At 39.5% G+C, this 21,020-nt stretch overlaps 1 protein-coding gene across 2 annotated transcripts in view; it reads right to left on the reverse strand.

The window, feature by feature from the left end:
• znrf2b (zinc and ring finger 2b) overlaps positions 1 to 21,020 on the reverse strand; it is a 30,946-nt gene that overhangs the window by 5,950 nt on the left and 3,976 nt on the right. Inside the window, exons 2-4 of one of the 2 annotated variants that reach the window (XR_007814742.1) lie at positions 7,966 to 8,061; positions 902 to 1,064; positions 87 to 159 (exon numbers count right to left, since the gene is read on the reverse strand). Coding sequence is in view for 1 of the 2 variants with exons in the window: in XM_018665662.2 (XP_018521178.1) it covers positions 102 to 159; positions 959 to 1,064; positions 7,966 to 8,061 (260 nt within the window). In the remaining variant the exon portion in view is untranslated. The remainder of the gene's footprint in view (positions 1 to 86; positions 160 to 901; positions 1,065 to 7,965; positions 8,062 to 21,020) is intronic. The other variant, XM_018665662.2, reaches the window with a different exon arrangement.

Genomic DNA, 21,020 nt, shown 5'->3' on the forward strand with positions numbered 1-21,020 from the left:
AATCATACATTAACTATTTAAATGTTTTTTTTTTTTTTTAATTACAATGACTGCTGAAAAGAGAACGGTCATCTTTGAAACTTTACCTGTGCAAAAAAGCTTTAATCTGATGGATGCTCTGGACATGATCTGTTCACTTCAAACCACTCATCGATACAGCTGGAACAGATAGTGTACATCAAATGTTAATCCTCATATTTTCTGTTTTGGTATATCTGGTGATACCTGATAGTCACTGCTGGTCACATCAAGTGTGTTCCATATTCAGTAAATACATGGGAAATAAAAGTGTGAACCCCTCTGTGTTGTTTATCTTATCTTAATTGTAATCAAGTATTTTTGCACATCTTTGCATCAGCAACATTGGAAAATCAGTTTATGGATAAAATAACTCTTATACTCTGGAAACACACCAGAGTGTGATTCAGAAGGTCCAGTTTGAGTAACAGATCCATAGGTTTACCAGACAAAGTGCTGCACAATGTTTTCTAATACTATGTGGAAGGATTACACAACTCTGTGAAGTTAGGACTGCAACAATAATGTTATCATGTGTCTTGAAGGTCACCAGGTAAAACAGGAGAATTACTCATATCACCAAGTAATCTACCAGGAATGTGTGCCTGCATGTATTTATTTGGCCAACACACAGCCAGTTGCTGATGACGCTGTTTTAGTGTTGAAAGTCATCTGTTCCTCTGACCCATCAAATGAACCAGTATGGTGCTTACCCATGTTTGAGCTGAGCAAGATGAGTCAGTAATAGGACCTTAAACACATTCAACAAGTTCCTTAACATCAGAATTTCAGTCATAATGTGTAAATATATTCATGTTTAGCCGTATAACATAACAGTTCTAAACAAATCATTGTAAACCTGATACAAATTCAGCTCAAGTACCTGTTTGTCATAAAAGAAATGAAATGATGCAGCATCTTCCTAAACACAGCTTCCTACCCTTTGTGGTAGATGCAGAGGCAGGGGAGGCGAGCAATGGTGTCTCCCTGTACCAGCTCCTCCAGGCAGATCGCACATTCTCCTGCATCCTTAGTGAGGACGTCCTCTGTTAGACAACACACACACCACATCACAGGCAAAATAAGAATTATAGGACCCTTCATAACACAAGGGGTTCTGTAAAAAACACTTATGTGTGTGAATTCCTACTTGAAATATAATATTTGTGTTGAGGGCTGAGTTTGAGGAAAGTCCTAAAGGTCATTACAATCAAAACTCTTTAATGGAAGCAAAGTTGAAAGTAATCTTCCCACTAGACCATCATATCTTTGCAAAGTGCAAAGTTCTCAGTTTGTCCTGAGGGTGGTGCTAGAGGAAAGATCGTGGTTTATTATTATTATTATTATTATTATTATAGAAAGGGCTTTTCCCTCTGGTGACCATGAATATTGCCAGCAAACTTAAATAAAACTGATGGATCTATAGCTGGGCCCTGAAGCCATCATAAGAGACTTACATATTCATGTACAATGCATATCCTCAACCAACACCACATACAGTATTTAATAAAAACACACACACACACACACACACACAAAAATACAGAGCAAAATTCCATGTGTCCGTTACATTACATGAAGACACTGCTTCTTTGTTGAATAATTGAAATGGAAATCAGATTTTTAATCATAATTGCATATATGATGATCGATACATCCTGATAATAAAATTCACATGTTGCAGTAGCACTATATACAATTCAGTGTGGGCATTACAATTTGTACGAGAACTGTGCTGTATTTGTGCAAGAGAAACCTGAAATAGACTAATACAACTCTGCTAGCCTTGATGTGTCTACTATTTCTAACAACTATTTATAGGTAGAAGTATGAGTAATATAAACAATATACTTACATAAATGCCTGTGTATGCATTATGTTTGTGCAGTATATATACTACTGACACAGTATTGTACATATAAACAAGCTGCAGGTAGATGGTTGTATCAGAAGATCATAGAAAATCCAGTATGTCTTCACCACTGCACTAGTGCTCAGGATTGTAATTCTGGTATTTCCAAAAGATCCCTGAAGGCATCATTCATTTGTTAACCGACTCTAAAATATTTTAATATCAGTGTTACTATACAGTTCTTTACTATGGGTTAAACTGCCACAAGGAAAACTTTACCTCTGCCTGTATACAGTCTGCATGTTAAAAGTGTGTGTGTGTGTTTCATTTAGTCCTGCTATGCATAGCATTGGACCGGGAAGTGGAAGTCAGCATGTGCACCATTAAACCCATCACCTGCAGCAAAACACACAGTCATTAGGACTAGCCTTATGTAACAGTGGATTAACCCACATAGGCCTGGAAAAGCCAGTTATTATGGGCTGCAGCACATGACATCCAGCTCAGCTGAGGGGAAACATCTTTTAAGTACTGACAGTGTCGGTCAGTCATTCACACAGTCAGACACAGAGACACTGTTTGATACATTTTGTCTTGTTGCCAAATGTTTGTTTCAGTTTCCAGAGATGACTGTTCTGCATCAGCATGCACACTGAAAGATACAGTAAGATACAGGGTCTCATTTGTCTGTTTGTGGATTCACTTGCATGTTCACAAATCACGTATGTTTGGTTGAGTTGCTGTCTCCCAGCACGAGAGAGAGAGTGAATGAGCATAGAAACAATGCTAAACCGAAACTCAACTTTATTTACTCTGCACTTGATTGTGGTTACGTATTAAATAACGAAAATACAGACAGATCTCTGTACAACATTCACACATTCACAGGGGCGACCTGACACAGTTCATGTCCTGAAGTGAGGGGAAGTGTACACAGCAACATTTGGATAAGCCGGAGCTGTTTTGGAAAAAGTGCTGTGGACAGATGAACATACACTGAGCTTTTTGACCACAAGTTGTGTTTGGAGAAAAAAAGGAGCAGCGTTTGATGTGAAGAACACCTTGTCAGCTACTAAGTATAGGGTTGGAAATATTCTGCTTTGTGGCACAGAGGGAAGAATGGATTCCACTGAGTGTCAGCAGATTCCGGAGGCAGATGTCCTGCAGTTAGTCAGGAAAGTGAAAGTAAAAAGAGGCTGGCTTCTACAATAGCACAATGATCCAAAAATCTGCCATGAACTACTTCAAGAAACACAAGCTGATTTTGGAATGGCCTCCACAGTCCCCTGACAGGAACATCACTGGGTAGATCTTAAACTGCTGTATGTGAAGGACAGCCTAAAATATCTCAGAAGTTGAAGGCTGAAATCAAGAATAGAAAGACTCTTAAGTGCTACACAAAGTGTATGTACAAAGGGTGTGGGTGGGTGCTACGTACTGACTTAGTAGGAGCCATAAACTTTTTACCACAATCACTGTTTAAGTCTTTTCTGAATACAGCAGTGTGTTAATATTTGATGAAATGTTCATTGTTTGTGTCTGTTTGCTGTAGAGTTTGGATCGACCACTTTTCAATGAATAAATCAACAGAATATGGAATTTGGCAAGTGGTGGCAAACCTTTGCATTCAGCTGTATAGATGTATAACTTCTCAATGGTTGCATTGTTGCACATTTGACTGCGTACTGAGTTTGTCATAGAATTTTAGACATGGGATTTCTTCTTCATAAACTTTAAAATGTTAATAAAAAATTAGTGGACAGAATAATGTGGGATACTTTCTAAGCAGTTTTTTGGGTGTATAAGGGCTCTAACTAATGACTTTAATGATTGCTCGGCCAATTATTTTTGATTAGTTAATCAGAAAATGGTGACATGACATTCAAATGTCTTGTTTTGTCCAATGCAGACTGATAACAGTCCAAGAGCAAAGAATATTTGCTGTGATATAAAAACAAAGAAAAAGAGAAAATCTTCACAGTAGAGGAGTAGACCCAAGCAGATGTGTGGCAGTTTCATCACGACTCAAATGATAAACTGATTATTGAAATAGTGGCTTTCTGCTGACTGAATAATCAATGGGCTTTACACACAGTTAACCACCTATTGTTTTATATCAGCTAGTCAGCATCCACTACTACTCATATAATGGAGATCCACCAACATGTGTATAGTCTATTTTGTCATTTGATTGTTTAATAGTCACTTTGTTTTTAAAAGCCTGATGTATAACTGAGTTTCACTTCCTCTCCTGCCTCAGTTTTACTGCCCCATTATAGTGTAAATCCAATTTAAGACGTTCTGGCTTTTACTGGAAATGGTCAAACTTACTATCAAATATAGTCACAGATTATCATGTATCTGTGCATTCGGCCTAAAGATATTGATACTGGTTCCTTTTTGCAGCAGTAATAAAAAATCAACAGGTAAAAACACTTTGCTGATGTTTGACTTGTGTGAAGACACCAACAGGAAGAATCAGGATCACAGAGATGCTTTGAAGAGCAGCTTTAACTGCAGCAGGTTGACCTCTAGTTTCTCTGTCTATGGTGTGAAATAGAACGTACAACTTGGCTCTGACAGTGTCATCAGTCTGGTTCACAGCAGGTTATAAATCAGAAATGAGGTCATGAAAAATCTCAGGCACTATAATGCTGTTCTGTGGACGGACACATAGACAGGAGGAGCTGTGATGTTCATGTGCATCTGTGTCATGAACCAGTGGTGGATATATTTAGAGACCAGGTTTGTGTGTGTGTGTGTGTATTTCCACAGGTTGTATTGACATGAAGTCTGGGGGAATTTTCACCTTATATCATTTCCTCTTTCTGCTGTACAGAGTCATCGCAACAGAAAAAATGGTTACATCAATCATCAAATTATGTAGGGGACAGATGGTCTTTGTATGAAGTCGTTTATATACTGTATCTGTTCTGACAAATTAGAACAATACCTGACTAACATATAAAATCATATTTATCAAGAGGAAACATGTGATGTTGTTCACAAATGATTCGACTATTCATATATTGCACATGCTGGTTTCAGTGTGTGTATTATAGTAGATGGCTGTCCATGGATGGCTGAAAGCAAATAACTGAGAGAAGCATAATTTTTTTGTTGTCGGGAAAAAGCCTTGTATGTTAAAAACCATTACCTTTCAGGAAATGAAAAAAAGAAATAAATGAACACCACCAGATTTAGTTAGAATATCTTGCTAATATTTTCATCAGTTAAATATTTGTTAAATCCACAGACCACAATAGCACTGATTCATGAAAAAAAGAAAATGACAAAATATGTAGATACAAGGTTTCTGTCCAACGCAACAGTATGCTGATTATAGATCCTCAGTGTGTCTAAGTAAGAGTGTGTATTCATAGGATTCATCCTCTGAGAACTATGAATGTCTGTACAAAGTTTTGTCTGTACAAAGGTATCTCACAGGATAAGCAAAAGCTTTGGCCTGCTGGTGATGCTACATTAAAAGTCAGAGCATCATCAACGTCACATAGCTCTGTACACTATGGATATGTGCACCAAATGTAATGGCAATCTTTACAGTTGTTGAGATATGTTGAGATACTTCAGTAAAAGCCAACCTGTTCATGAGGCAAAAGTCATGCTCCAGAATTCAAGTGAAAAGCGTAGCCTGTTTATGCTTCTGGTGGAAACGTCAAGACGTCAGCACATTATTCAGGAAAAAAGGTTGAGAGATCATTTGACTCCACCTCATGCAGCTATTTCATGCTACTACTACATGCTAAAATCTACAGCTGACCCCCTCCTCACCTGAGCCATGCTACCAGCCCCAACTACATAATTTGCATACTGAAATCCAAACAATGCAGGCAGAATCCAGATAACAAGAATGTCTGTTAATACAGATCAGATTTCAATACTCAGATAATAGGAAATAGGGTCTTAGATTAAACCACGTGGGACAATTACTATCAACAGCAAATGTCATGAAGAGAAGAATGATTCAAAGTAGGGGTGGTGCTACAGGAATGCTGAGGGAGTGCCAGGAGTGGAGAGGATTAATCCTCTGGGGAGAATGAATGTTCTCAAGACATATTATGGTATGTCTTAATAAAAATCCGTTATTAGCTTTGGAGTTTGTTAGGACTGGGCCTTAGCGAAAACATTTGAATTCTTCCTCTGGAGACAGTGGAAGTGTCCAAACTGGCCACTTGCCATTCCAAGACACAAAGTAACAGAGAAAGCAGCTGAGGGCGAGAGATTTCACAACTGACATGGCCTACAGAAAACTAAACACACACACACACACACCTATACCACATTTCTTAGTGTACACTACCTCTAGATTTCAAATCTGTCAGACAATCTAAGAAGCAGTAGCTCAGCGTCAGTGTTTTGCACTTTTAGTTGTTTGCTGACTTGTGGTCTCCATACTGTAGGGAACTGATCAGACGAGGAACATCATGTGACTGACGGACAGGAAGACAGAGCGGAATCTGTCCCAGCTGAACAGGAAGTGAGCTAACTCAAAGAGGAACTAAACTTTCTCCAGAAACATACATTTTCTCAAACAAAGACATGAGATGAACACACCAGAGATGCTGTTGTCTACTGTACTGTGTGTTCATTTTCTTTGATGGCTTCCAGTCAAGAAAAAGGTTGCTAAACATCTACAGAGACAGTGGGAGGAGAAGTAGGTCATCCATGCTGAGACAGAGACACAGGATGAGGTGATTTGTAACAAATGATCCTAAAACAAACAGAATCCCCAGAAGTCTGATTCAAACCAGATTCAAACCACTGCCAGTGGTTAAGCTCATGATGTACTTGCTTTCTACCAACATGTATGCACAGACACATGGCTGCAACATGAGCAGTATATACTTTCACCTGAAGAAAGTATCTCAGCTAGGAGACAGATCAGAGCCAAACCACCCCTGGCTGATGACATACTGTCTGTCCTCAAACCTAAACAACCATATAGATCATCTGTCCCTACCCTCCGGTATGGCCAATAGGAATGTCCCAGTGACCAGCTTACTGGACCTCTGTTGTTGTTGACAACAATAATAATCATGTGTAATAAATGTGCTTAACGGTTAAGTCTGGTATTTATTATTAATTATTCATTTTATGAGTATTGGATATACATTTTATTTCAAAAATGATCCTTCTAATGAGAATCTTGTGATTTCATTCTGGTATTTGTCCCAGTTACATTTTTATTTCATGCCACCTAGGCATGAAGGCTAAATAAAAGGAGATGTTGGTTTCTGTGTCTGTGTTTACTGACAGCTACAGCTGGATAGTTAATTCAGATTTCATTTTGACACTATTGCTGCTCTAGTTAACAGGAGCTAACTGGCTAAATGTTCTTTTACTAACAGGAGCTATTATTGCAGAATCTGTTAGCAGTTGTTGAGCTCGCTAATTTAAGAGGGCATGATGAAAGATGAGAGGGCAGTAACACCTGACTCCGCTGACCAGTCAAGTTTCTGTTTACATCCATGTCTGTCCAGACTCATATAATCTACAGTATGTGGTAAAGATTAGTCTGACCGATTCAGTACCCAACCAAATGTGAAATATGGTCACAATCTCCCGCTCTGCTTCTGAGTTATGGTGTTGAATAATGACCAGAATGTACTGCAGAGCATTATGATGTCAATGAAGCTGAAGCTTACCTTTTTATCCTACTAGAAATTAGTGTGACATTTTGCCATAATTAGTCTATGAATTGTTGAGTTACGGTGCAAAACATCTTTTGTGAAGTTACAGTGAAGTCACAGTGACCTTGACACCCCTCTAGGTGTTCCTGATGTATCATGTTCAGAAAAATGGGATAGACAGTGACTTTGACCTTTGACCTCCAAAATCCACTTAGTTCATCCTCAAGTTTTTTGTACCAAATTTGAAAAAAATCTCACAAGATGGATGGATGGAGTACAAGGTCCCAGATCTTTTACGAAATAGTGATTATCTCTAGGATAATGTCATTTTAGTTTGTTTTTCAGAATTTTCCATTATTTAACATATCTGTGTCCTTTATTATCATTTCTCTCTGTTTATATTACTGCTCGTAAAGTGAGTTAAAAAGGTATGGCCAGTCTTACCGTTGTATGTCACTCTGGGTTTGGTTAAACACAAGACCAGGTGAAGATCCATCTCATCTGAGGACACAAACTTGGAGCACACAGGGCACTTGAAGCCTGGAAGAAAGAAAGGAAAACACACAAACAAAAAAGGGGTGTTAAATGTGGAACACATCACATGTCCAATCAAAGTATCCAGTGATTTAAAGTGGTGATTGCCAGTTCTCAAGTTCATGTTCCTCTCTCTCTCTCTTCAGGACACTTCATTTCCTGTGATCTCTGTGATCTTCTTCTATCCAGACAAATTAAATAGCACTGCTCACTTACCAAATCCTGGATTTATACCCAACAAACCTGTCACTACCAGTGAAGGAAACATCAACTTGACACTTGGTATTCACCCCAGACCTACGCAGAGGTTTGATTCCATACATACTGTCATGGCTGGTCCATCTGCACCACAAAATCCTGCCCTGCCTCAGCTCCACCTGCCTTGGATCATTCTGACTACAGCTGCCACACTATTTATGACTGTTTCCTGGTCCTCTCTGTCAGTTCAAGTCGACTCGTTATTCTCACAGAAACTGCTTCCTGAGAGTAACTTGCCAAAGATTTCTGCCTCAACCCTGCCCTTTATTATTGTGTGAGAGGTGCCATTTACAGATATGACATAAAGAAAGGGAATGAAAATATTTCAATTTAATGAAGTCCAGTCCAGTCCAGTACAACACCATTGACTAAGGACTACCAACTGTGGTCTCCACCAACTCCTGAGAAACATCTCTGGGTCTTAGGCTGCTAAACGCTCCAGTATCTTCACCAGCTGCTCTCAGACTGAGTCTGGCTACCGTGTGTGTTGTCAGGATATTAAACAAAAACAATGAAGCTGAAAATTGAAAGATGTTAGCACTATTTAGCATGCATTTGCATATGGTCATTTCATCTACTGTTCATTTATAATATTCATCAGTGCAGCTTTTATTACTGTGGCGTTTTAGTTGCTTTGTTGTAACTTGGTTTTGAAGCGTTCCACAAATACAGATTCTCATTATTATTATTATCATTACTTACAGTTTAATTGGATCACACTGCTACTAAATTCTACATTTCTTGAAATTATGTGTGTGTGTGTGTGTGTGTGTGTGTGTGTGTGTGTGTGTGTGTGTGTGTATACACACACACACACACACACACACACACACACACACACAGACACACACACACATTAACCATTATCACTAAACAGATAACAGAAATCAAACTACAAAGATCCTCCTTTTTTAATTTATTGAAGTGTTGATTTGAAAAGAGCTGACATCAGTTAGAAACAGATGCTGCTATCTGGCTATGGGCTGAATCACTACTGCTGTATATCATTTAGTATTAGAATACCTACGCAGACTAATTTATATGAAAAGTCACAGATAATTATAAAAATGCTCCCAGTTACAGCTGTGGTTGTAATTATCCCTATGTTTCAATTTCCCCTCACATTTATATATACTGTGTATATATATATATATATATATATATATATATATATATATATATACACACACACACACACACACACACACACACACACACACACACACATTATGTCACAGTCTCAGACATCAGCACAAATCTCTCATTTCCACTGACATCACAGTGACCTTTGTCACAGATTACCTTCATAGAAGCCCTCATCCATCATCTGTTAGCATAACAGCTCTGCAGCAGGGGGGATAATGTCACATATCACTGGCAGGTGATAGAGGAGTGTAAGTGTGTATATGGTGTGTGTGTGTGTGGAGCTTTCTAAAATGGTAAAATCTGTCCACATGCTGTGATACTGATGGAATAAATAGATTAGCGCAGTCAGAAGCAGGCTCTCCGCTGCTTGTCTGACCTATTTTAGAGAATCATAACACGCACATGCACACAGAGCATGCCATCTCTCAACATCTCCTGGCCATCTGCTGACAATTAGGAATGTGAAGTCTAGGTGTATTCATTTGAAAGCGAGACAAGGATGAATTCCAGCTCTGCATGACTCCACAAGTCATTCTGAAAAATGCTAAAAGCCAAAGCTGAACACTGAGGCTGTGATGACTCATCCAGTCAGCTGTATGTGATGCTCTCTCCAGGAAATTAAATTGCCGTGTGTGTCCTCATGCATGTCTGAGGTTATACCTGTTCTTGGTAGCATAAAAACTCTGGCTAGTATATTTCCCCTATCTTCACTCACACAAGCTGGACTATGTAAGCATAAGACATAAGAGTTATTCATAACCCTGGAGCAATGTATATCTTTCAAGTTCCAGCTGAAGTGCTACTGTGAGGGGCTTCATATCCACAGAATTCATGTAAACAAATAGTGACTTAGGACAAGTAGGTGGCATGATCTGGATCACCTGTTGTGTCAAGGCACAAATGCTCAAAGTCTTAAATTCCCAAAACAACAGTGGAGAAAGGTGGAAATGTTTGGCTGATGAAACAATGAGAAAATTATCAAAGTGCAAGAACAAATCACCACCACTATGCTCTGATAAAAGTGTGGGAATAAAACATGTTGATGGACAAAAATATCTCTTTCTTTGCTCGGGGAGAGGGCTGCATCCTTTCTGCTTTTGGTTTCACATGACAACGTTAAAGAAAGTCTCAAAATATCAGTTTGAGGAAACTGTCTGACCACTTCTTTCAAAACCCATTAAAATTACAGGTACTTTTTCATTTTCCTGTACACGAGGTTCATTTCTTATATTTAAAAACACAAGATCTTTTAGTCACCAGACTTTCACTCAAGAGTAATGTAATATCATCATACATTACATATTGTTCTCCTGCAGTTACCTTGTAGTGGTGGAGAAGCTTGCAGCCCTGACAGGAGCTTGAACTGGTCTAAAATGAAAGACATCACAATGGCTCTCTAGGTGAAGGACTTAGTTGAAACTGTGCATCATGGGCTCTGTGGTGCTCTGTTCACAACAATTAATTACATTACTTTCAGACGCTTTTGTCTAAAGTGAATTACAACGAGAGCATTCAAACCTACGGGTAAAAGCCACATATCATCCAAGCCTTCAACAGATTCCCTCAAGAGAACTCTGAAATAACTGTACCGTCACCTGTGGTGAAAGCCTGCTGGAAACCAGGGGAGCAAATGAGTTCAAACATCGCAAGGTCTCAGCAATATAATGAAATATCACCATGATATCCCAAGAATAAGAGGTAATCAGTGAACTGGCTTGACTGATATCAAGTGATGAATAATGGACCAGCTCTCCTCGAGTTCCTTCAGGCAAATGAAAACCTGGAAGACCAAAAATGACCTGGCACAGAACTGTGATGAACAAGCTGCCAAGATGAACTCAACATGTAGGATAGGACAGGGATGAGTGACCTTATGTGTCACAGTGGATGAAAAATTAAGCGACTAAGTTATTTCAACGTACGGCCAAATAAAAAGTTTAGAAAGAGTTCCACACCTCATATCAAGCCTCATTGAGAGCATGCATAATCTAAAGATTGTTTATTAGTTTGTTGTGTAATAATATGTGGTGCTCCATCGTGACTAGATGTACAAAGAATGCAATGTAATGCCAGTCAGTGTAGCTCTGAAAAATTTCATCACTATGAATTGTTGTGTATTATGGACCATGAGAAGGAGACCAAAAAGTGAGTTTATGCACATGCATATATCAACATGGGCTATATATGTGTATGAAGCTCACTGCATTTAGTGTGGTGTACAGGCAAAATCCTTGGAGGTCATACAGAAGATCAGATGAATTTTAAAAAGGCAGAGAATTTTCCTGTTACAACAAACGTTGCATGGCAGTACACACCGCTGACAAATCGTTATTCTAACAAGGAAGGTGCAAAATATGACACTGTCAAGCAGATCATCTCCTGGGAAATGCCATTTTATAGTCGCTCTTGTCACATCCCACATCCAAGTATGACAGCTACTGACAGTGAACAGTCAATGTCATCGTCTATACGACTGGAGGTACACCGACTTAAAGACGAACCGCTGGTTCCGTATAATGATTTAATTCAGCTGTTTAAAAACAGTGATGACACAGAAAATGTCTATCTACTTAAGTCCATCTGCCACAGGTTGCATGCCAAAAACCAATTTATTAATCTGACCGTGGAGTAAATTCCACTTATCAACCTGGGATACAGTGGAGGGACTACGTCAGTCAGCTGGCCTGGCAGTGCCAGGGAATCCCCAGACAGAGGAAGGTGGAGAAGGAGCTGGAGTAAGTAGTTGGGGAAAAGGACATTGTATACACAGATGGAGACTTAGGAAAATACAAACTGGACCAAGGCTTATGAAATTTTTATGTAAAGGACCTCTCAGAATGCCACTGTGCTTTGCTGGGGTCCACTACTAACAAAACATAGGTTATTCAGATTAGTAATCTTATAGATATTAAATACCTTTTTATATTTAGTAAAATCAACACACCTTCAGAAACACTGAGTACAAAGTATTGTGTCAATGTCCCTTACATAAAAACAAGGGGCAAAATAGCAAAAAAAAAAAAAAAATCAAATACAATCAAAACCTCCCTGAGTCAATGTGAGTAAACTCAAGCATTTCTATGTTTCTGACTTGCAGTGGCCTGCACAATATGATGCACATTCAGTAGAGTTGCACTGCACAATACGGCAGTGACTGGGCAGAAAATGCCTTGCACTTTATCCTGATGTGGATGAACACTGTCCTCACATGCAGCTTACGCATGTCCTCATGTATGGCAGTAGTATGTGTTTAGCTCTACATTTGCATCAGTGTGCCTAAGGGTAAATATGGCACAAAGTGAACTTGAATGTCTGTGGGATAAAAGCCAAGAACAGAGTAAAGTAAAAGCTCAAATCAGTTCTTTTCTCCTTTACTGTGTTCTCTGTGCTGGCAAAGACCAGTGTGACACTTAAAGTCCTCCTGAACAAGCTGAAATCTAGGCAACAGCTACTTGGCCAAAGCTTAAACGTGTTACGCATTAACCAGAATTCTTTGGTTTTCACTCTATATGCACAATATGACTGCTCCCCATCAGATCTGCTGCTTGGAGAGCATCCCAGGGTACTGTATTCATTATCTACTGTATTTATCTCAGCTCTCCTGCAACCCCTGAATCAGCACATCCCAGACTCCATGCTATGAAATGGGATTTATGAATCATCATTTTATTGATCAGCTCATTGATCACTGACCTGCCTGGATGCACACCACTCCCTTAGCTCAGTGCATCACACACACACACACACACCCACAAGCATGTGCACAAAACGAGCACTTAGAATCACTTTAATCTTCACTTTATTTTCTGCAAAGGCAGGGAAGTTCTCAAGTTGAACACTGTCTGGGGAAAGGAAAAGATAGGTGTTTCAGAAGGCAGACATCAATCGTGACTGACCAAATCACCTCCTCTCCTTCTCTCTCTGCAGTGCTCTTCTGTGCCACGTGTGCAGTCAGTCTGGTGAATGAGGACAACATTCAGACCCTCTGCTGAAGAGGAAACTGAGTTTATTATCCAGGAAGAGCACAGACAGAAGGAAAGATAAAAAATGTCAACACCAGGAATATTTTTAGGTAGTTTCAATGAATTATTGTTTTGGCATTCTTTAGGACTGCGACTAGGGTCATTGTATGGATAGCTGAGCTGAGAAACAGTTGGCCTCTTCGTGCATGTATAATTCATATGACTGGTACCTGCATTTCAAGGGACTTGGAGAGAGCAAGAAAAGGAAGCAGAGAGAAGGAATAGGAGGCAGGGGGCTAAAGAGGTCAACAACAGGAGTATAAATAAATGTGCTTTTCAGCTGGGGTTTAAGCAGGGTAAATGATGAGAGGCCTTCCTCCTGTCAAGCTAATATAACACTGCTTTCTGCTTAGGTCAGTCCTCTGTGTCTCCATTGTTCCATCAGTAAATATTAGCATCACACACAACCAGAGAGCACCAGGAGGCAACAGTGGAAAGACCAAAATATCCCATTCAGGTCCACAGTGATCTAAGGTGATCTAGAAAATATCACCTTCCACTGTAATCCAACACGGTCACCTCCCTAAAAAAATAACAGTAAAAAATGAATAATGTGACCTAAAGTGACCTGTGAATCAATTCCAAAGCATACAGTGCTCAAGTATCAGTGGAATCAGCTAGCCTCGCTCGGTTTAAGGTGAAACACAAACACACATGTAAAAACAACACAAAGTGTTACATGCTGTCACTGTTTCGTGGTAAACTGTATGCAAGTTTCCATAGCGTTGTCATTGACGTTGCAAGGTTTGGCAGTGACAGTAATAGCCTGTATGAAGATCTTTAATAAACCTGACCGTATCTGGCATCCTGCAAGAAACGTAACTCCCCCTACAACCACACAGTTGATGTTTTTATATTCCTGCTTGTGTATGGATTAAAAAACACGCTACAACATGTTAGTGTGTTTTAGACACATTGGTAGACATATTTTCTAACTTTATAATTATAACTCTGAACACAAAGTAAAGCATTCAATTTAGAAACACAGCTTCTGACGCCTTAAATATGAGTTAACTGAACTCTGAATAGTTGTTAAAATGTAAAACTAGTTAACTGAAGCTGAGAAAACAAGTTCAATAAACCTGAGTCAAGTAGCCTTGACTATTTAGTCACATGAACAGTCAATCTACACAGATCTGCTTTCCTTTTCCATTTTCTCAGTTAAAGAGTCAGTTCTTCATGTGACATGTAGAAATTCCAGCTGAAGCCATTTTGTACAAGAATCAGTACAAAGATAGCACAAGGCTGTTCACAGCGACTCTGTTAAATTCTTACTGTACAGGGGTAGGGATGTTCATTGTGGTTGGCAATTATGCCTCATCAATTCAGACTGTATTTATGAGCACCTAAGTGGTAAAAACCATCCGTGTCAGCCTCCAACTTGTAGCTCAGAATTGGAGATATCTGGAATTTACTGACAACTTCTCCCAGTTAGCAAAAAGCACCACTTAAAGGTCTGAAAACTGCAGGCAACACAACTGAAAAGAATGAGTTTAGTTATGAGCTTTAGGGGGATTTCCATTGTTTCCACTCCCACCACTGAGGTTAGTAACGGTGACAGTAAAGGTTCCGACAGGTGGTGTGTTCTGTTAGTCATCTGCCACCATGTGTTTTGACTGTGTGTGTTTGTGTGTGTGTGGTCTTATCAGCAGAGGGTTGTCCTGACAGTGTCTGGACTGAAAAGCACAATAAAACAGCTGAAAGCAGCTAATTAATCAGATCACAGATCATATGTACACACAACACTGTGCTCTCAGAAATTATTCTCACTCACACATTCTCTCTAACATTTACCATTACTGTATATTAGAGGTCATCAACCACATTTGTAGCCAGAGGTTTCCTCTGCAGACACTGTGGAGGCCAGACTTTCAAATAAAAAAACAAAAACAAACTACATTTATTTAGGCCTAATTAGGCCTGCACTGTTGAATATTTTCACTTTTCAGACAAAATGAATGTTATTTGTTTATTATACATTTACTTGCATCAGTGTGAGCAGACATGGGTAATCCATGATAACTAGACATTAGGCCTGTGCTGAGTGAAGCTCTACAGTGAAATAAAATTTTACCCATCTGAGACAGTAAAAACGTCACAAACACAGAGCACCCACAGGGTAAAATGCCAGATATTTTTCTGAGCAGTTGGAGAACAAACCAGACCTTAAAGGAAGTGAATGTTGGACTTAAATTCATCAGATGGTCTGTTTGCTAAGATATTACCCCTATCAATTTGATTAGGATATGACATGTCAACTTTTTGTCCACAGCTAGTTCTGTTGCCCTCAGAGAAAAAGTTCTGTTTAGTGATAGAATGAACATTCATTATAGTATGCAGTGTAGTTCTAAACACCTGACTAATAAATGAATATGGCATGCAATTATATTACACATTTACCAGATGAAGTCGACTTTCGGTTTCACTTTTTTCTCTACATGTGCACTCAGCGTGTAGGATCTATAGAAATTTATTGGCAAAAATTGAATATTGATAATTATGATTTCATATATTATCACCTGAAACTGAGAGAATTTGTGTTGCATTTGTGTTGGTTTAGAATGAACCCTACACATCTACATAGGGAGAATGTTGTGCCTCCATGAATAAACAAACCTAACACTGGAGGGCCTTTCACGTCATCTGAACTCCACCATAGATTCATGTTTGGAAAGAGAGGGCTGACAGATGAGGTTCATTTGCAATCTGCAACCTCACTGCTAGATGCCACAAAATCCTACACACTCGTACTTTAAATTACATTGATTCAAAGCTTTATGTGCAGGATGTTTTTTTTTTAGTGTTTGATTGGTTGGCCTGCCCTGCAGTGTGAGGTTGACAGAATGGGGAGGAGAGTATGGTCCTGGCACGTGATCAGCTCCTACCCAGCTATCTTTCTCTTTGCTCAAACCGGCCTGCTGGTTTGAATAAGATGACAAGGAAAAGCAGAATGTGTGTAGGAAGCCACAGGCATCATTTAGGAGTTTTTTTTTTTCAAAGGAACAATTAAATATGCAGTGCTTGGTCATGCTACCTCACTACTTAGTGGAAAAAGAGCTTGCTACTAGAAAATGTACATTTTGGAAATAGCTACACTATCCAGACACTACTATGACATGGTTAAACTAGTAGAGTCACTAGACTTTAGGAGTTTACTCATAGAAACTACAGAAAGCACCTGTCACCTCAACGTCTTTGTCTCATTCCTAATCCCTTCCTGCAGTTTTTAAAATGATCCAATAAAGAAAGACGTCTGCTTCTCTATGTAGACTTACTTTCTTACACACAGAGGAGTGAGCAGTTTCTAAAATCAGTAACCAAGGTTGTGATCACATCAGCATTTACTGTAACAATTAAACTTCACGGCCAAAACTGACCAGTTTCAATAGGATCACAGTGATGAATGGTTTTATTCTTGGGGGCAATGTATCAAACTTTCAGGAGAATTAATTTCACTGGGCTAAAACCAGAGTGAAGCTGCAGCTACTAAGCCTTAAGGTGTCACCTCACATTAAGACAAAGCGCTTGTTTCATGTCAGAACAGAATCTAAAATGTCTTCGCTCCACACCCTCCCAGTGTCAGAATTGGAGTCTCTGCGTTTGACAATTTTTGTAACCTTCCACAACAGACAATCAGAGAGTCAAGCCAACTTCACACAACGATTGTTCAAGCATCTCTTCAGAAACCTGTGTAATGTCATAGCTGCTACATCCATGCAGCGCAACAGCATCACACATCTGCTGCAGTATTCAAATGAAGGGGCTGAGCAGCAGAGATTAGGAGAGCAGGTTAGGTAGCCAGTGGCTTATCTCATCAAGGTAGATTTCAGCTAACCTGGACTGACTCAGCCACTAACACCACCATGGCTCAGCTCTTTGGTGCATGGTCTCCTGAAACCTCACACTGACCTGTGGATATTTCTCCAGTAAGATGCAATATTATAGTTCTCAGTAAGAGAGAGTGAGCAGACTACAGATCATTGTGTCCTTGTTCATAAGTAATGACAGCAACAGTAAAAAAAAAAAAAAACTGCCAGACAGTGCTCTGTCTTCCCAGAAGGCTGTTGGCCAGCTCCAATCTGGCTTTAGCTCTTTGCAGAAAAGAAGGCGAGCAACAAATCCATCCTCAGCTTGCAAATGGTTGATCAGCCAGCTTCTGTGAGAATCTCAAGAGTAAAAACCTCCTGCTCATTTTTATCAAAAAATACACAAATTCAAAATTCTCAAACATTATGTCAAAATTTGATGTCCTTTTTATGCAATGATTTATTTCACTGTGTCTTTAAAGGGGGCAGTGGAATGTAGCAAGGAGGAGGCAAGGAAGGCAGGTTTTTAGCCTCACTCCTGAGTTTAGCCTTTCAGAACAGATATACACAGAATTAGGATGAGAGTAGACTCACTCAGAACTAGTTCATACAATATTGTTGTCTGACCATTTGAAATCCATTCTGAATAGCCACACTTGAAGCTAAAGTGAGTCAGTTTTGTAAAGTAACACACACAGTCATAATGAACGATTATATGTCATGTACTTGTAGATCATCAAAAACATATCAATAGTCAACAGTGGTATACCACTCAGAATCTGCATATGCCACTAAAAGAGTGACGTACCATGAACTACTTCACCGTCTCAGCTTCACTTCAGTTTACCCTGACTGCCAAGTTACTGATAAATCTGCTGTTCTTGTGCTAGGGGAGGAATGTTGGTCTTAAAATTCAAAATGTGTCATCATGGGGGCGCAAATGTGTTCAGCAAACTTCATGAATACCTGCCTGTTAGATAATGCAGTGTTATGTCCGGAGAGCTGACTGCGCGCTGTTGCTACTTCACTTTCAAAAGATACTGAATAATCAGAGCAGGATAGCAACACTTCAGAGGTGTGACTGGCTGTCATGTTACGTTTCCTTCCATGGAACTTTACAGATTTTTCAGATAACAGATTCCTGCAAAATGAATATTAAAGCTGGTGTTGCAGTTGTTGCTTTGAGACATGTACAAAATACACTTGAGAAAATCTACAGCTCTGTAGAACATTTAAAGTTGACCCAACTCTGACCCAACTATAATTACTATTTGCAGGGAAAAGGATTACAAGAGCAGAATAGATGAGCTGCAGATGGAGAATCGTTGATTGTTCACATAAACAGTCCCTCAAAGGTCCCTAAATCCTGTTTCTCAGTCCATTACAAGCACATCCAAGAAATAAAGAGTTTGCTAGAATTTGCAGCTGTGTCCAACTGGTACAACTACGCTGCTGTTATCAGACACTGTGATGTGGAGCTGGGCTCATTCAAACACACTGACAGCAGGAAAGCATTTCCATTATGAGCTTACAGCTTACAGTCAGACAGGGACGGAAATTCTAAAAACAACCCACACATAATGGTTACAGACTTTGGACTGTGACATTATCTTCCTGTGCACACAGACCTGCTTGTGCAGGAAATAAAGTCTTCAGCCAGTTTGTAACCTTTCCCAGGGTTTCATTGTTAGGTTTGATTCTAGGGACTCAAAGACATCCAGAGTTCAGCCCAGACCCCTTTAGTGACAGTCTGAGGACACAGTGTACCTTCCCAGGAATATGGTTTTTGTGTATAACTGAGCATTTTGTTATCAGGAGGCTCATGTATAAGACTTGCGATGTATGTGTCTTTTCAGTTGTCTTGCTGCCAATTCCTGACTTACTGAACTGTGAAGCTAACCTGTTACCACTCAACAGACTAAATGGTTATTATTGATGTTGGTCTTCCAGTAACTTCAGTAACTTCCCTGCTGTTTAAAGTTGGATTAATCAGGTTTTTTGGCCACTTGTAGGCAAAGCTACACAACAAGCTAAAAATTACGTCAGGTGTAATACCTCTGCAAAGTTGATCAAATTTATATACACCTTTTTCACCAACATGGAACAGGTTCCGTGGCAGTTTTGCACACCTCATTTTGAAATACATCTGCAGGTTTTCGCTCTCTGTTCATCGTGCTGGTTTACTGGATAACACCAAGGTTCCAAAAATTCTTAATGGAACCAGTTCCAGACCCAGAGCTAATCTGGTGGAAAAGAATTGTCAGAAGGTGCAACAGACCACAGTAGTTTGCCTTACCATCTAGCAGAGAGCACTCTTAAAGTTCCCTATCAGGTTGACCTATTGCTGCCCTGTTGCCCATACGCCCAAATTTCACAACTAAACTGAGAATGTGTGCTGACTTTGTAAAAAAACGCTGCCTTACAGTGTGATGCAAAGAAATCATACTATGGCTGGTTCTGGATATATCTTAGGATGATGGTGGAACAGTTTGAGGTCAGGCTAGGGATGCTAGCAACGCATCTGAGGACTAACTACCAGGATCCTTTGACCCAGAGCAATGGCAATCTCTGAGATTGGTTGATGCCTTTATTCACAGTGCAAACGCTCAGAAAAATCAACCTCCTTAAAATAAATAAACAGATAAATAAAATAAAAATACATTGCTTTCTCGCCACATTATATTAGAGTTCTGTGTGAGAATACTCATGACAAAAACAGTCTGAAAAAATATACTGACATGAAAAAAATGCCTTTACTCTACAAACACAACACATCTAAAGAGTCACCTTCTGCTGCAACCCAAGTGGCAGCAGAGCCATCAGAAACAAGTGGAGTAACATCAACTGTCTGCTACTGCCAATTCAAGACACACAGTGCTGCTGTATGACAACACACAGGAAAATACAAAGACTGACACTGATCACTGATGGATGGACACTGCTGGACACAAATGCTTTGTTTTGTGAAACTCGTAGAGGATCCCTGAAAATAAGTTTTTCCAGAACAGGATGTCAGCCAACTCTATAACTTACCTACCTAGATTACCCTCTCATATTTTACTTTAGCTTCAGGTAAATGTGTAATTTTAAAGACCTTCTTCTCATCACTAAAAATACACATCTGTCTCCCCCTTATCAAACACACACACACACACACACACACACACAGAGTGAGATACAGGCCTTGTTGTTCCATTCACCAAGTTGTTGTGTTGAATTAATTTGATAAAGCTCTATTTCTCTCATAAATTCACACTCCCTCAGTGTTCAGTACACTTCAATGAACAAACTGAACATTCAGTTAGTTGTTGGGTTGAATGTGATGAAGCCGTTCTGTTGTATTTCCATCAGACTGTGACAACTAGAGGAGTCTTTAAATTAGGAGCCAACACCATTAACGAAGAGAATACCACCCAGCCTGCTGGCACATGTACGTGTGTGTGCATGTGTGTGTGCATGAAACCGATTCATCCATGCAGCCATAGAGGAAGAAAACTTAATGAGTTGAGTTAATTATTAGGCACCTGTCTGCTGACTCACACTCACATTGACAACCTGTGTGCACAACCTGCTGCACGTGTATACTGTGCATGTGTTTGTTTTAGTATCTGTCTTACAAACACACAGACATGAATAACCTACCACTGTAATAAACAGTGAGACTAAAGGAATCTTTCATGTTGATCTTCCCAGAAATGGTCTGTTTCCTGCTTCTCACTGATGATAATGTAAA

Source organism: Lates calcarifer, linkage group LG15 (genome assembly GCF_001640805.2).
Source record: "Lates calcarifer isolate ASB-BC8 linkage group LG15, TLL_Latcal_v3, whole genome shotgun sequence".
NCBI lineage: Eukaryota > Metazoa > Chordata > Actinopteri > Centropomidae > Lates > Lates calcarifer.